Source organism: Rutidosis leptorrhynchoides, chromosome 2 (genome assembly GCF_046630445.1).
Source record: "Rutidosis leptorrhynchoides isolate AG116_Rl617_1_P2 chromosome 2, CSIRO_AGI_Rlap_v1, whole genome shotgun sequence".
Taxonomy (NCBI): domain Eukaryota; kingdom Viridiplantae; phylum Streptophyta; class Magnoliopsida; order Asterales; family Asteraceae; genus Rutidosis; species Rutidosis leptorrhynchoides.
The window spans coordinates 93373830-93389806 of NC_092334.1; the positions used below are offsets into that span (position 1 = coordinate 93373830).

The 15977-nt window shown below is 36.6% G+C and overlaps 4 protein-coding genes across 4 annotated transcripts; 2 read left to right on the forward strand and 2 right to left on the reverse strand.

Moving 5' to 3' along the window:
• The first annotated feature begins 2290 nt into the window (after positions 1–2290).
• On the forward strand, positions 2291–7321 carry LOC139891163 (tryptophan synthase beta chain 1-like). The gene is made up of 5 exons (XM_071874111.1): positions 2291–2602; positions 4847–5203; positions 5737–6179; positions 6274–6368; positions 6890–7321. The coding sequence occupies exons 1-5, from the start codon at positions 2291–2293 to the stop codon at positions 7063–7065; spliced, it is 1383 nt and encodes a 460-aa protein (XP_071730212.1). The 3' UTR covers positions 7066–7321.
• Positions 7188–12941, reverse strand: LOC139891164 (glucose-6-phosphate/phosphate translocator 1, chloroplastic-like). Its single transcript, XM_071874112.1, has 5 exons — positions 12210–12941; positions 11816–12041; positions 11505–11727; positions 8265–8478; positions 7188–7516 (listed from the first exon to the last, which is right to left on the reverse strand). Exons 1-5 carry the CDS (start codon positions 12684–12686, stop codon positions 7505–7507), a joined length of 1152 nt encoding a protein of 383 aa, XP_071730213.1. The 5' UTR covers positions 12687–12941; the 3' UTR covers positions 7188–7504.
• Positions 12942–13906: 965 nt separating this feature from the next.
• On the forward strand, positions 13907–14551 carry LOC139888077 (uncharacterized). The gene has a single exon (XM_071871110.1). It carries the CDS (start codon positions 13907–13909, stop codon positions 14549–14551), a length of 645 nt encoding a protein of 214 aa, XP_071727211.1.
• Positions 14552–15253: 702 nt separating this feature from the next.
• Positions 15254–15691, reverse strand: LOC139888078 (uncharacterized). The gene has a single exon (XM_071871111.1). It carries the CDS (start codon positions 15689–15691, stop codon positions 15254–15256), a length of 438 nt encoding a protein of 145 aa, XP_071727212.1.
• Between the last annotated feature and the right edge of the window lie 286 nt (positions 15692–15977).

Here is a 15977-nt window from a genome sequence, read left to right on the forward strand (position 1 = left end):
TAAATTTTAGAGAGAGAGTGTGATTCTTGAGTGAGAAAGCTTAAATCCAAGAGGAAGAAGTTGTTCTCGGACCAAAGTGCGGGTATTAAAGTTGTTCATCTCCTCTCTAGCTCCGTTGTGATTGTAGTGGTATGTTTTTAATTTCCTTACTTTGATTATGTGTAAGGGTTAGGGTTTGGGTAAATGAAGAACATAAAACCCATATTTGGTGATTTTGGGTGTTCTTGGGTAAGATAGAGTCATAAAGACTCAATGGTAACTAATCTAGGGTTTCAAAATGTTAATTGATGTTTATGAGATCTAATTGGTTAGTTAATCACTAGCACACCTAATTAATTAGTAAATGGGTGTTAGATGGGTTAGTAGATAATCCGAAATGGGTGTGTTGACTTTAAATTAGTCAAAGGGCTAATGATTGACCTAATTGGGAAATATGGGCATGAAATACCCTAATTGTGTAATGGTTAGTGTTGTTGGACCTTAATCACTAGCTTTTAAGTGATTAATGATGGTCTTGACCCTTAAAGGGCGGTTTTGGTGAAAATGGGGCATTTAATGCATTTAAGTCATTAAATGCACATGAGTGAAGTGTTGGTATTTAGTCCAACAAGTTTGTTTGTTGATCGAGTACTTATTATATTAGGTACCTTGCTTTGAAGCTTGTGGAGGTATAAATCTTCACCAAATCGTTAAGGTGAGTGGAATGATTATATGCATATGTATGTAATGTATTTATTTGTATGCTATGGTATGAACCAAAGAGGCGGTAGTGCCATAGTATGTGCGAGCGTGCTATGATGTGAACCAAAGAGCCGGTAGTGTCATAGTACGTGTGTTATAGTGTGAACCAAAGAGCCGGTAGCGCTATAGCACGATTTGTTAGGGTGTGAACCAAAGAGCCGGTAGCACCTTAGCGTTGTTAGAGTGTGAACCAAAGAGCCGGTAGCACTCTAGCGTGAGTATGACTCGAATTGTGATGTGAACCAAAGAGCCGGTAGCATCATGACAAATGCGTATGGTGTGAACCAAAGAGCCGGTAGCACCATGACGCGAGAATGGTTAACCATGGTTGTGTATTTTGTTTTGTAGCATATTATATTATGTCGATTATATGTTATTGATTACGCTAGTAGCGATTTGTTGGAGATTATTAGCTTTGTACTTGAGATGATATGCTAATTGTATTGCTAGCGTGTATGCGGTATATGTGTAAGTGATTGCAAGTAGGTATGTTATATATATATGGGTATAATTATTGCATTCACTAAACTTTGCTTACCCTCTCGTTGTTTATCTTTTTATAGGCTCCGGCGTTGACAAGGGTAAGGGCCTTCGATTGGATTAGAGATCCCGCTTGTTGTTTAGGGGACGCTTTTGGGATGTGATAGCTTTTGGAGTTTGACCGAGATTTGGGTAGTTTAACCCCAAACACCATGCTCATAGTGTCGTTTGGAATTTAAACTAGTGTGGTCGAAACTCGAACTTTTGTATGAAACTCGTAAAACGACCGATGTGGGCCCCGTTTTGTAAAACTCATTTTATGTTTGAATCGTATGAGTTTTCCATATTAGAACATGTTGTGAATAGCGTTTCGTCTAATTATGTTGGGAAGTGGGAGATCTTTATTTGAAAATTTGCAAATTCGGACAGAACTGAATTGGGGCCTGTGCGCGCCGCGCACCCTATGGTGGTGCGCGTGGCGCACTCCTCTGTATAAAAAAAAAAATTTGTTTCGCGAAATCAATTGGTTATTGGTTTGGGATGTTACAATTAAGAGTCTAAATTTTCTGTAATATTGTCCTGAAATCATATCCTGATCACTTAACCAACAAGTATATTAATTTTTTTATTAATGTAACACGTTAATAAGGTAGTTTTACTCAGTTCATATCGTTCATTCTAAATGATTATCAAACAACTTATTTTCATTCAGATCAAACTTTATTCATAGGCTCTCAACCATTCAGATTCTGAACCATTCAGCACTAAATCATTCAGTTATATCAAACGCACCCTTAGAATATGGGAGGTGAGAAAAGGTCAAAGCCTGGTTATAAGCCCAAACGGCCCAAATAACTTCCCTTTCGTTTGATCCACTGGGCCAATTTAGATTTAACTTGACAGGGAGATATCATATGATGGTCCAAAATTAGTCAAACTATAAATAAAACCTGTGAGGAAAGGTGTATGGTTTGACACGTCACCAATGAGTCACTCACACCTGACGCCTACATTCTATAAATAAGCCTTCTTCAGCAATACAATCACCCTCAAAATTTGCAAAATAAAAATGGCATTTTCTTCTTCAATCTACAGAACTACTAACCCCATTGCAAAACCCAAACCCTACCCTTCACAATTGCCCTCCACATTCAACAAAATTACATCTTTATCCCCGAAACCGTTTTCCATTTCTTGTGTAATGACCAATAACCTATCGGCGGCGGTTCATGATGATGAACCGGCAGTGGTTCAACTTCGGCCCGATTCACTCGGGCGGTTCGGTAAATTTGGGGGGAAATACGTACCTGAAACCCTAATGTATGCTCTCTCTGAACTTGAATCTGCATTTCATGCACTCGCCACCGATCATGATTTCCAGGTTTTTATTTTGTTAAGTAAATTAATTATCTTTTTCATTCAATTTGTAGATTTCGAAATTTGTATTGATTGATTATTGTAATATATGTTGGATTGGAAGCTGATTCTGCTAACTCGGTTAAGCTTTGCCTTAACTCAGTCACGTGACTAGCACATGACTAAGTTCCGTTAAGTCTTAAACTGATAAATTAAATTAGATTCTTAACTGATGTCTTGCACTTGACTTAGTTTTATCTTAAGATTCTCTCTAATCATATCTGCTAACTTGTTACTAATTCATTCAATGGTCACCAATGACCCTAAATTATAATCTATTGACTTGCTTTAAAGACTTGATTTGAATTGTTCCTTTATCTACTATCTCTGAGGCCTACAATCTAAAAGGACAATTAGGCTCAATATGTGGAACATGATTCATCAACATGTTCCAAAAACACATTATGATCCAAAAACACATCAACAAGAGTCTTTGTGGCTAGGTTAACCAATTTTCTCATGTCCTTATCAGTTTTCAAATACTTAAGACCACCTTCTCGTATTCGACATACCATGTCGAGAACATCTTTAATGTTATGAGAACTCTTTAACGTTGTTTTTAGTAAAATCATAATCGTTGAAAGTCAGTAAAGCACCACCACCATACGTCATAGTATCCATTCTAAAATAACCAAAATGAACCCTAATAGTACAAAGTTTATTGTTATTATCGGCAACCATGGAGGATTACTTACCAATCGCAAAATTGAGTTGGGGTTGTTCGAAATAAGTTGGAAAACATTGTCACATGAAAAGACCGTAGAGGTTCGTCTCAAGATTTCAGAGTATTTACTTGGGATTTGAGAAAAAATCGATGTGAATGAGTTAGGGTTGTGAGAAATAGTTATTATGATTTAGGGTTGTGATCATATTCTTATTATATGGGACGATTTGACCCAATTTTGATGGGTTATAATTGATAATTGATTTATTCACATGGATTGAGGATTTAAATAATATGTATACGTGGATTTACAGATTGGCAGTATCAAGTTAAAAAAAGGCCACGTCAGCACGAATTACCTCAATCTAACACTTTTTAAAATTGTAATCCTTCTCGAGTTCCAAATTAAAAAAAACAAAATCTTTTTCGGGCATCTGGAAAAGTCTACATGCTATTTAGATACTCAGTCAAATACATGAATGTATTTCTTTGGCAGTTTTGGTAACTTAGATTACCTTTTCGGGCCATTTGCACTAAAAATACTACGGAGAAATATTAACTTTGTGAAGATAAGAGTAGGTTGGGCCTTTACTTGTTCAACCATAAAAAAAGAACCCTTCTGATTTTAACTTAATTACTGGACCCAAAGAAACTACAAAACATCTTAATAGAATATGGAACTATATGTATTTAATGGGAGAAAATTGCGCGGTTGGTCCCTGTGGTTTACATGAAATGGGGTGTTTGGTCCCTGAACTTCATTTTCGAGGTTGTTGGTCCCTGTGATTTTCAAAACACGCGTGGTTGGTCCCTGTCAGGGACCAACAACCCCGAAAATGAAAGTTCAAAACTGGTGTAGTTGGTCCCTGTTAGGGACCAACCACGCGTGTTTTGAAAATCACAGGGACCAACAACCCCGAAAATGAAGTTCAGGGACCAAACACCCCATTTCATGTAAACCACAGGGACCAACCGCGCAATTTTCTCATTTAATGGAGATAATTGATTTTACATACTAAATGACCCAATTTGTTAATGATTCAGTCAAGTTGCAGTTATTAATTTTGAGTGGGAGAAAAAAGAACTAACCTTTATTTGATTTCTGATCTATATCAGTTAAGATTCAATGAAATTGGTCATGCATGTATATGTCATATGACTGATTCATGGTACAATTGTAACCGATTTTACAAATTTAGTACCTTTAGTAATTATGTGCAGTAAAAAGCCTATTTAACCAAGTTTAAAATGGGTTTTGGGCTAAATGAACAGATAGTTATAACTTGATACTTATAAATTGATAAATGATTAGATAGAAGTATAAGTAGGTTACCGTTGACATTAAAATATGGTAATCAAGCTATAAACTTGTGAATAAGATCCGAACATCCGCTTATAATATAATCTTAGTAAAAATAACAAAAAGAAAAAAAAAATTGCTATGGAAAGAAAAGTTGCAAATTGTCGGTTATGTCGATGCGTTTACTTTTGTGTTATGTAACTAATATAATAATTGTGAGTTTGCAATGATTTATGCAAGTGTAGGAGGAGTTGAATTGCATACTAAAGGACTACGTGGGTAGGGAAAGTCCTCTTTATTTTGCCGAAAGACTTACAGAACACTATAAGCGTCCAAACGGTGAAGGACCTGAAATTTACCTTAAGAGGGAAGATCTTAACCATACGGGTGCACATAAGATTAATAATGCAGTTGCTCAAGCATTGTTGGCTAAGAAGTTGGGTAAAGAACGTATTATTGCCGAGACTGGGGCTGGGCAACATGGAGTTGCAACTGCTACTGTATGTGCTCGTTTCGGGTTGAAGTGTATTATATATATGGGTGCTCAAGATATGGAAAGGCAAGCACTTAACGTGTTTCGAATGAAGCTACTTGGAGCAGAGGTTTGTTTGTCACTCTTCTTATACATGCAAGGTTGCAAAAATCGCTACTGGGTGGGGAGTATTCGGTCGGGACTTTTTAGAGAGTACTCGGCAACTCGAAGAGTACTCAGATTGACCAAGTATGACTTTAATTTTGACCAAGTTTGACCAAGTACTCGCCGAGTAATTCCGAGTTATGCAACCCTATAAATCTATAATATATGAATTGTGTGATTGCTTAAAGAAAAAAAAAACAATCGAGGTCCAGGTTCACCCACATACACTACTTAGTCCATTTTTCTAATTTTTTACTCTTTGGACGTAAACACTTTTATATGAGTACAAACTACTTTATATGGCGATGATCTTCTAAATGTTTGAATACAACGATCAGAAGGTTTTATGAATTAGATAGACTTTTCCCAAGTTGCAACATATCTGACCCATTTCCCTTTTAAGCCAGCTTTTTGTATAATACCCTTTTGTTTATTTTTTGTTTTTTTAACAAAATGTAAATGCCAAGTTGACACATTCAGTTGTTGCATCATATGTAGGTTAGAGCAGTTCATTCTGGGACAGCAACATTGAAGGATGCTACATCAGAAGCGATAAGGGACTGGGTGACGAACGTTGAAACAACACATTACATTTTGGGTTCGGTTGCGGGCCCACATCCGTACCCGATGATGGTTCGGGAGTTCCATGCAGTAATTGGTAAAGAAACAAGGAAACAAGCAATGGAAAAATGGGGCGGGAAGCCAGATGTGTTGGTTGCTTGTGTCGGTGGAGGGTCGAACGCAATGGGAATCTTTCATGAATTTGTTGACGATAAAGACGTTCGATTAATCGGTGTAGAGGCTGCGGGTTTTGGGTTAGACAGTGGAAAACATGCAGCTACATTGACTAAAGGAGAGGTTGGGGTGTTGCATGGTGCTATGAGCTATTTGTTACAGGACGATGATGGCCAGATAATCGAGCCTCATTCTATAAGTGCAGGGTAAAGTAATGAACTTTTTACTGCCCGGTCCACTTTAATACGTTCGATTGAATGTTTTTCTCACATTGAATATGTTTTGTCTTTGTCATTTAAGGTTGGATTACCCTGGAGTTGGACCGGAACACAGCTATTTGAAGGATATAGGTCGTGCGGAATATTATAGTGTCACTGATGAAGAGGCATTGGAAGGTATGTTAAGCCTGATTTCATATTTCAATAAGTGGAATTTGTGATTAAGAAATGTTGTATAATGTATGCATACCCGTATAAATATTTGGGTTTTTAGACATTATCTTTCCCTGTACTAAACTACTACAATAATTACTAATTACGTACTAATGTATCTTATTATTATAAGGATTTTTTTAATGACAGCCCTAAGGATGTCTCGTTAACACACTTAAAAGTTATTGGGTTGTTGTTAACACGTTTAAAAGTATTGTACATCTGAATAATTGTCACTATTAAGATAATAATTAACCGTCGTGTACAACACTTTATATCAAAGATTTGGTTTTAACAACAACCCTAAGGGCTTTTGTTAGGAAATCCTTATAATCATTATTCGGTTATAAGGATTTTTGTATAATATTGCCTATGAAACATATTGGAGTCAGCTGACCTGTATCATATTTGACTATATATTTGAAAAGAAAAGAAAAGAAAAAAAGTCTGTTTTATGAATTTTGGATGATTGATTATATATGCAGCCTTTAAGAGACTATCTAGACTAGAGGGCATAATCCCAGCTCTGGAAACATCACACGCACTTGCTTATCTCGAGAAACTATGTCCGACACTTGCAGATGGAACCAAGGTTGTTCTTAATTGCAGTGGAAGAGGTGACAAAGATGTTCATACTGCCATTAAACACTTGAAGGTTTGATGTAAAAATCAGAAAGATTTCGGAGCTTTTAGTTCAGGGTATGAAAGTTTTCAAGATTTTCTTGAACTAAATGCGACATATGTTTTTTTTCTTTCTTTCTAAGATTAATAAAGTTATCATCATGTATACCTGTGTGGAGAACAAGTTACAATTGCTTGTTCACTTTATTGTTTACATGAATAGATGAGGGTTAAAAATACAAACCAATCTCTTGCATATATATAGATGAAAAATATAACATTGTTGTGCTGTGAAAAGAGGATGCTTATCTTGTCTTTGTTTTTTTCAAAGAAAAAAGCTTCACAGTTGTTTACTGCACTTTTCATTGGCATGCAACTACTTGCCATTTCATTATTATCATTCTTTATTATCTACAAAATTAGAAGTGTTTTTGCCTCTTGTTTATGGTACAAACAAAAAAGCTCATCGTCGTCCAACTTTATTGCTTTGCCTGAAAAGAAAAGAGATTTATAAGACGCGAGTTATTACAGTTCCAAACTTTGGTGTCTTTTCGGTTGTGTGAAGAGTCCTCAACTAGCCAGGATTTTAATGTTGGCCGACGACTAAAAATTGTCAAAAGTCTAATTTAGTCGGATTCATTAGTTCATGGTTGGATTTATTAGGTTAAATTGGTGAAAGTTGGTTAAATGCAGTTACAGTCAAAGTTGGTCAACGTTCGTCTCCAACTAGGCTGACTATACAAGGTCCTTACCGACTAGTCCTGACTAGAGACTTTTTATTCTAACAAATAGGAATAATTTACAACTTAAAATTGTTACTTAAAAATTTGGTAACTTTGACCATATTGACTTATTCACAGATGATTTGTGGAATTTGTTAGCTTACAAATTGACCTGAAAGAGAAGTTTTGTAAATTTGATCATTTTTTGAGTGATAACGAAAGCATGTTGCTCAAAACAGAAATTGAACCAGATTTGTTACTTCATTGTACATTGATCATATAAAAACTACAAAAAAAAAGGTCATATCATGGTAAACTACAAAAACTTTTTTGTTTTACTCCCAAACATCAATATCAAAAAACTATCTGTTAAATATGTGGTCCAGAATGACACGGACGGTTAAAATTAGGGCAAATCTTTGCTACTACATGCAATTTGTTTTCATGTGGTCAGCACTCAAAAGACAAAAACAAGACAAAATAAACAAATTTAGATGAAAACCAGCCGGAATGTTACCTGAGAATACAAGAAAGTTCCTAGGACAGCAATTGCGGCTCCAAGAGCATTGACAGGCTGAACAGGTGTATGAAAGATTATAATCGATGAGACGATGACAGATATACGTTTCATTGTGTTTCCAATGCTAAATGTCAAAGGCGAGATTTCGTCAAGTGACATGTAGGAAACTTGGTTGTACAAGTGGTAGAAGATACTTTGAGCAGCCATCCACCTATCAAACAAAAACATAAACCATAAAAGGACACACCTTTAGCATTCAGCCAATAACAACAAACAACATGAGATCATATCAGCATCTAAAAGAACATCATCGTATATCATATATTCATATAAGTATTGTATAAGCAGGGGCAATTATATAAAAAAAAGAAAAAAAAAGCAGTGGCAATTATAGCTTCAAAACTCAAATGAGTCCTATACAATTTGAGTGGCACTTTATAATGATTGTTTACTTACATAAAACCACTAAATTTAAAAATCAACGGGGTCATATCTTCGAATTTAGTAGTATCCTATACAATTTGAGTGGTAATTTGAAAAAAAAAAATTAATAAGGTGGTCCTTGGACCTCACACCCAAGGTTGAAAAGGACGCGAGATGGGGACGAGTAAGTCAGGACCTTGAAAGGTCAAAATAGTCAAGATGCGGTCGAGAAGGACGTTGACTAGCGTTGACTTTAAAAGAATATATATGTTTTTTATAATGTTTTGTATAATTATTATAGTGTACTTATTAATTTATCTTCAAGAGATACTAAGTCGGTGCTTTTCCCAGCTTTTTTTTTTTTTTTTTTTTTGAAAGGCAAGCAGATTTTATTATTAAGAATAAAACAGTACACGAAAAAAGACTAGCAAGGAGCTAGACAATTACACGAACCAACACACAACCGCATAAAAAGGACGCACGCACACACAAAGGCACGAAACTAAAGAAGATACACAATCACGAGGACACGACACGACAACTAAAAAACTATGCTTCCGAGTCCGATGACGCGCAAGAAGAGCAACACGAACAACAACCAATATCCTCTTCCGAGTCATTCATCACATTCTCGATAAAATATCTATCGTGCCACCGAAAATTATCTCGACGTCGGTTATGCTTCATATTATTCCTACCCCACACATGTTTAATAAAATGACTTTTGATCAAAGGAGGAGCTTTTTTCCTTTTAACACGAAACCGAGCTACCGCGGTAAAAGCAGGACAGAGGGGTACGTCCTGCAACTCGGCATGAACATTTCCTATTGGGCTAGGGTCACCCACGTCAAGTTCATCTAAGCCTAGGCCCAGCCCGTTTATGTCCTGATTATCCATAGCAAATTCACTTGAAGAGTCTGGCCCAACATGAGGAACTGGCCCAGTATGAGGAACTGGCCCAGTTTGATGTTGATTTTGGGAACTGCACGAATGGGGAATCGGATAAACAGGCACACGCGTGCCCCTGCTTTCCTCGAACACAGCACCATCAACATTGGAAATTGCATCAGAAGACATCGGCGACTGTAAATTTTTGGGCAGTGAGTCGCCGCCTAATTTGAAATCCGGTGCAGATGTCGAGGCGAGAGGGTCGTCGGATTGTGGCGGAACTACGTCATCACCAAAATCAACCATCGTGATCTCTCCCTCTTCAACCTCATCATCAACGACAACATCGACATTCACAGTAAGATTATCACCGTGAACTTCCATCTTAACTTCTTCACAATGCACATCCCCCTCTGCCGTTACATTAAGCTCACGTGACGAAACTGAATCCATATCTGACGATTTATTATCACCCAAATTATAACCCTTGGCCTGCTTCGATTGAATCCCACTATCAGCATCTTCGAATCGGAACTTATTAACTTCGATTAGAGACCACGAAATCCGATCCTTGTTAAAACTAAAAACAAGATTATGATTGCTCACCGATTCCGGAAGATCAAAATCGATCCATTTACCTCCGACTTTTATCTCGATACGATTTGAATTATTATGCTGAGACACATTGGGTTGTTGGTTAGACCCAACAACAGAATCTGCGAAGGAATTACCTTCCCGGCTAATTGGATTTGACGGGTTTGACGAAGCACGACTCCAAGGAGCATGTGGAAATTCATCATAATCATCGACATTTAGATTGGGAGCACGACCATAAACATCAGCATTCAGGTTAGAAATACGACCATTATTCAGTACTCGTTTGGTCACATTTCTCTCTAAAGCTTTATAGGCACGAATCCACCTCCCGTTGACATGTATGTTGTTTAAAACTTTCGTGAAGGAATCGATGTCGGAAATGCCATCGAATCGGACGTACCCGAAGCGTTGGCCGCTCGACAATCTCTTCCGAGCAAAGTACACGTCTTTGAGAGCCCCATAATTCTCGAAAACTCTCCGACAATCATCACGAGACCAAGAATCCGGAAAGTTGAAAATCAAAAACGATGTAACACGACTATCACTCGACTTTGTAGGCGAAAAGCCATTTGGCTTCGACATAGGGATTACATCATCTTTCCCAGCTAATTTTTAAATAGGCTTGGGATTTTCGTTTACACTAGAACAAGATCAGACAAAGAATCAACTTTTGAAAGATTGTTGACCGACTTTCCCGACTTTGACCTGACTTTTAGCGTTGACCGACTAATAAGACGGTTTTAGGCGAAACGGGGCGGGCTAGTCACCAAACCGCTGCAACGGCCGTCACAACAGCCGCCGCAACCGTCGTTTGCATCCATGCTCACACCTACATTCGCCACTGAGTATAAGAAACTTAAATCGGAAGATTATACAACTTATTTTAGCTTATATGCCTATCAACCGGGTTGGAGTAATAGTGTCGAATTGATTAAGCTGATTACAATTCTGATCTTTTATTTATTAGAAGGCAAGTAACCGTTGTAAGTAAACATATTATTAAAACAGAAAAGGATGTGTGCCTAACTTTCACGCCTATTGAAATACTTGTAGAACTAGGTACCGCCTATCAGTCCACAGTTTCAACTGATATATTATCAATTCTAGTTGTAAGTATTCAAGTCACCTTAATCAGCTTTAATTAGCATATCCAAATACCTTAGATCAATATATAACAAGGGCTGCACAAAAAAGTCCTATAAGTTTCATTTGTGAAGAGCTGAAGTAACAAAACTTGTTAATATAGGATACAAATTAGACTATATAGTATATACATGAGCCAACAAATTAGAATGGTCAAAAGAGTAGGTAGATGTCATATGAATTTACCAAATGAAATGGGGTCCAATTTCAGTGATGGCTTTCTGCCACCCAACAGCCCAAAGCTGTGGGCCCTCAACAGCAATTGCAAATGGAGTAAGAATCAACAGAGAAAGCATTGATAAACAAGCATAATAATTCATCCCACTAACAGATTTCCCCTTCATCCCTTTTTTTGAAAATATGTTCCTAAACACAAATGCCAAATTAGAAATCATTGCTCCCATAAATCCTGAAATTTTAAAAAACAGATAAACAAATTACTCAAAGCCTGCACAAATATTCCTTAATAGCTCATAAAGCAAGAAACTTGTGATTACCAGTCATGTTGAAATTGAGTTCAGTAAGAGCAGCAAGACCACAACCACCGATAATCGGTACGAGAGACAAGTAAACCGGCAATGGGAACGATTCGCCCAAAATGAACCTTGAAACCAATACACTGAAAGCAGGCTCACTGCTTTTAATTATATGAGTAAAAGATACAGCCACCTTTGACATACTCACAGTTGCTGCCACATGACCAATTGTATGTGCCAATGCAACCTAAAACATAACATAATCAAGATTCATAAATACATTAACACACCCAAAAATTTCAAAACTTTAACCTAAACCCATATACAGAATAGATAATTACACAAAACCCAGATCACAGAATTGGTTAACAGTAAAAAAAAAAAATTTATGGAAATAAAACCCTAAATTGCTTACTGGGAACAAAGATTTCCAAAAGTCAAGATCAGTATTGGGTGCTTCAGCAACTTTTGTAGCCCATGAAATCAACATAATGAGAGATCCAGCAGCAAGAGACAAAGTTGATGTCAACCATGGAAATGGAAAAGCATTCAAAACCTTTTTATTATAAATATTAAAAATCACATTCAAAAACCACCATGTTGCAAAATAAAATCCAATTTTTACTTTTCTTGCTGCTTCAGCTTTTTCAACAACACCTTCACCTTCTGATTTATCAGCATCATGTGCCTTGCACGTGATCAATGATTTCCTCTTGTGTAATCCTAAAGTCTCTATTGAAGAAACATGTAAAGGTTTTTTGACAGACATAGCAGAAACTTTTGACATTTTAGGGATAGAAATTGATGGTGAAGCTGATAATTGAACAAAAGGGTTTCTTTTAAGATTTGGATTACAACCCAGAAACTGAGACTGCTTTATAGAACATATCATTGTGTATGATCAAAAATTGATTTTTTTTTTTTTTTTTTTTTTTATTATATAAACCCTTGTGAGATCAAGTTTGGGGTTCGACAAAAAGATTGAAACTTTATATGAAAATGTTCTGATCTTTAATATGGGTTACGTGCAAATATAGAGTGTGATGATATAAATTGGTAATCAAGCCACCCCAACTGTTTCATGTGTTCATTGTATAAAGATCTGTGAAAGACTTTTTAATTTAATAATAATAAATAAATAAATATAAATACTCCTATATAAAATTAAAATATAAATATTATTAAAGGTGAAAAGGACGGCCTTAAAACGCTTGCTTATTCTTCCAAGCTTACACTTTTCTTGTTAATTTATAATCCTATCAGCGGCTTCCACGTGTACACTATTTAACAATCAGAATTGGTGTACCAAAAATCTTGATGTAGATTGTGATTTGTGATTCTAAATTAAAAGATAATGACGTATAAATACACATGGCATAAGTGCGTTTTATGTTGGCTTTTCATTGGAATATACTCCGTATAGTGTTTATGAGTTTTCTTGATGTTTTGAGTCCATATTTTGCAGCTGAAATTTGCTTCAATTAAGTCTTATGCAATGACATGTGTAATAACTCGTGAAGTCATGTTCATTCAATGCAAAGTTGTTTTAGCTACATTTAGTTGATCAAGTTGTGTCATGTGTCATGTGTATAAGTATGTTCGTCAGTATTTGACTATTAATATTAACAAGTCAACAATAGCATATAGCATACACATATGTAATGTTTTCTTGCTTTATGGTATATGAAAAATTGAAATTTAATGATAGAATACACTTCAATAGTGCCCAAAGTTTTTTCAGAAAAAAAAAAATTTGAGGGAGAAAACTTTATTTTCTTATTTCATAATTATTATTTTGAAATGCAAGTCTCAAAATGTAGTTCATGAGGATAGAACTTAAGTTACCAAAAGAGATTTTCAAGTGCAACACTAGGCTACGCCACCACTTGGGGTTACTTATTTTACAAATTAATTCATAAGTTTTGTTACTACCCGTTATGTAAACTGCATATCAAGTTATATAATTTAAGATTCATTAAGTGTTAGTTATTAATGAATTTATACGAATTTGGAGGAACGGGATGAACAGTGAATACGAAGCATCAAACAACAATACGTTGGACTCGCAACCCGACTGGCCGTGCAATAGGAGAACTCAAAGAACTCTCTAACATGATTAGTGGTTTTGTTTTTAACAATAGCGGCGTGGACGAATGGAGATGGACTTTAGCACCTAATGGCAAACTTACCACAAAGAAGCTGCATTCAATAATCGAAGAAAAAATTAACGAAGGTAATTCTTTACATATTGAAACTCATCGAAATCCCCTTGTTTCAAAAAAGATTGAAATCTTTATATGGAGAGCAAGACTCCGAAGGTTAGCGGTACGAGTAGAATTAGATAAACGTGGGGTGAACCTTCATTCGGTCCTTTGCCCAATATGCAATGATGTAGTGGAGTCGGTTGAGCATTCTTTGATCTTGTGTAAATTTGCAATGGAAGTTTGGGAGAGAGTATGCAAATGGTGGGGCTTCGCAAATGTGGTAAGTCTTAGCATTAGCGAGGCGTTTCTTGGGAAATCGTCTCAACATCTATCGCCTCTTCAAATCTTAATTTGGCAAGCGGTAGAATGGTCAACCGGATACCTCATTTGGAAAAACCGGAATCAAAAAGTTTTCAAAGATAAATCGTGGAGTGGTCCCATGGCGTTGAACGAAATCCAAGTTATATCATTTGAGTGGATTTCAAGAAGGATTAAAGGGAAATCGATAGATTGGCTAACGTGGTTATCAAATCCAAAGTCGTGTGTTTTGTAATGTTCCTTTGATATGTTGCATTGATTGTAATTCTTCTTTGTAGTGGATGTTTGCTCAACATCCTTTTATTTTTGTGATGTAATCGTGTACTCGGACGTGTGTAGGCCTTCAATGTTTGATGGTCTGTTGCTGTAACCTTTATTCTATGAAATAAATATGCCTTTCAAAAAAAAAAACCAACAATACGTTGTGTGCCCAAATCTTCAAACGACACCCAGTGCAGTCACTATTAGTATGTAGGTAAATGACACAATAAATGTCGTGGATTGTTAGTTATAACTTATACGGAGTAACTTATAAGATCTACTTACCAATGTGTAAAGACAAACAATAGTAACATTGAAATATTTAGAATATACTTTTTTTTTTTTAACGGCAAAGAAAGTATGTATTATATATATCAACACGAAATAATTACAGTAATGTCACACTTACAAAAACGGAACTACATCTAGGAAAACAAAACGACAAATATATAACCGAGATAGTAAGACTCCACAAGTGTGCAGGAAAACGCCGTAGTTCGTTCATTATCATTAAGGTCGAGATTGGACTTGAAAAGAATTAACTAAACAAGCTGGAGTGGGGACAGAGTACAGTGTTGGCAATTCAACGACAAAGCATCCAAATCCACCCCAAATTCTCTCGACCAAAATGACTACTCCAGGAGTGGGGCAAAAAACCTGCGTGGAGAACAATTAATTAACCTATCTCGGATCTCCTAGACGATAAAGCTAGCAAATCATAAACTCGTGGATTTGCAAGCCAGACATCCCATTCAATATTGGTACCTTTGATCCTATTAGAGAACCATTCGAAGCATTTAAGTTGGATGTCTTTGAAAACCATTGCGCATGTCAGTTTTATCTTACTGAAAGTGAAAGCGTTCCTACTTTTCCAAATCATGTATCCCGTAACCCATTCCGTAGCTTGCCACAACTGTTTTCCCAAGTCGGAGGTGAAGTTATATCCATTCCCAAGAAAAGATTCATTTATACCAAAGTTTGTAAAAGGGCCAAGCTTCCACCAATCATAGACTCGATTCCAAATGTCAGAAGCGAACGTGCATAAGATGATGGAGTGCTCTACTGATTCCAAACCATTGTCACAAACCGGACAACGTACCGTACCCAGGTTCATACCTCTCTTGTCAAGTTCAACTCTTGTAGGTAACCATTTGTGTCGAGTACGCCAAATAAACAACTCAACTTTGAGGGGGACCAGTTTGTTGCAGAGCGACTTTATGTTCACGGGTCCGCTGTCAGGGCTGCTCCGGACGAGAATATCCGTAAGCTTGTGAACCGAAAACAAGCCATCCTTACTCCAAGACCATGACTATTCTTCTCGACCTGAGCTGCACGGGACAAAACTAGATAAAAGATTAGTAAGAGTGGTGAGGTCCCCTTCCAATCTCCCCGAGATATCG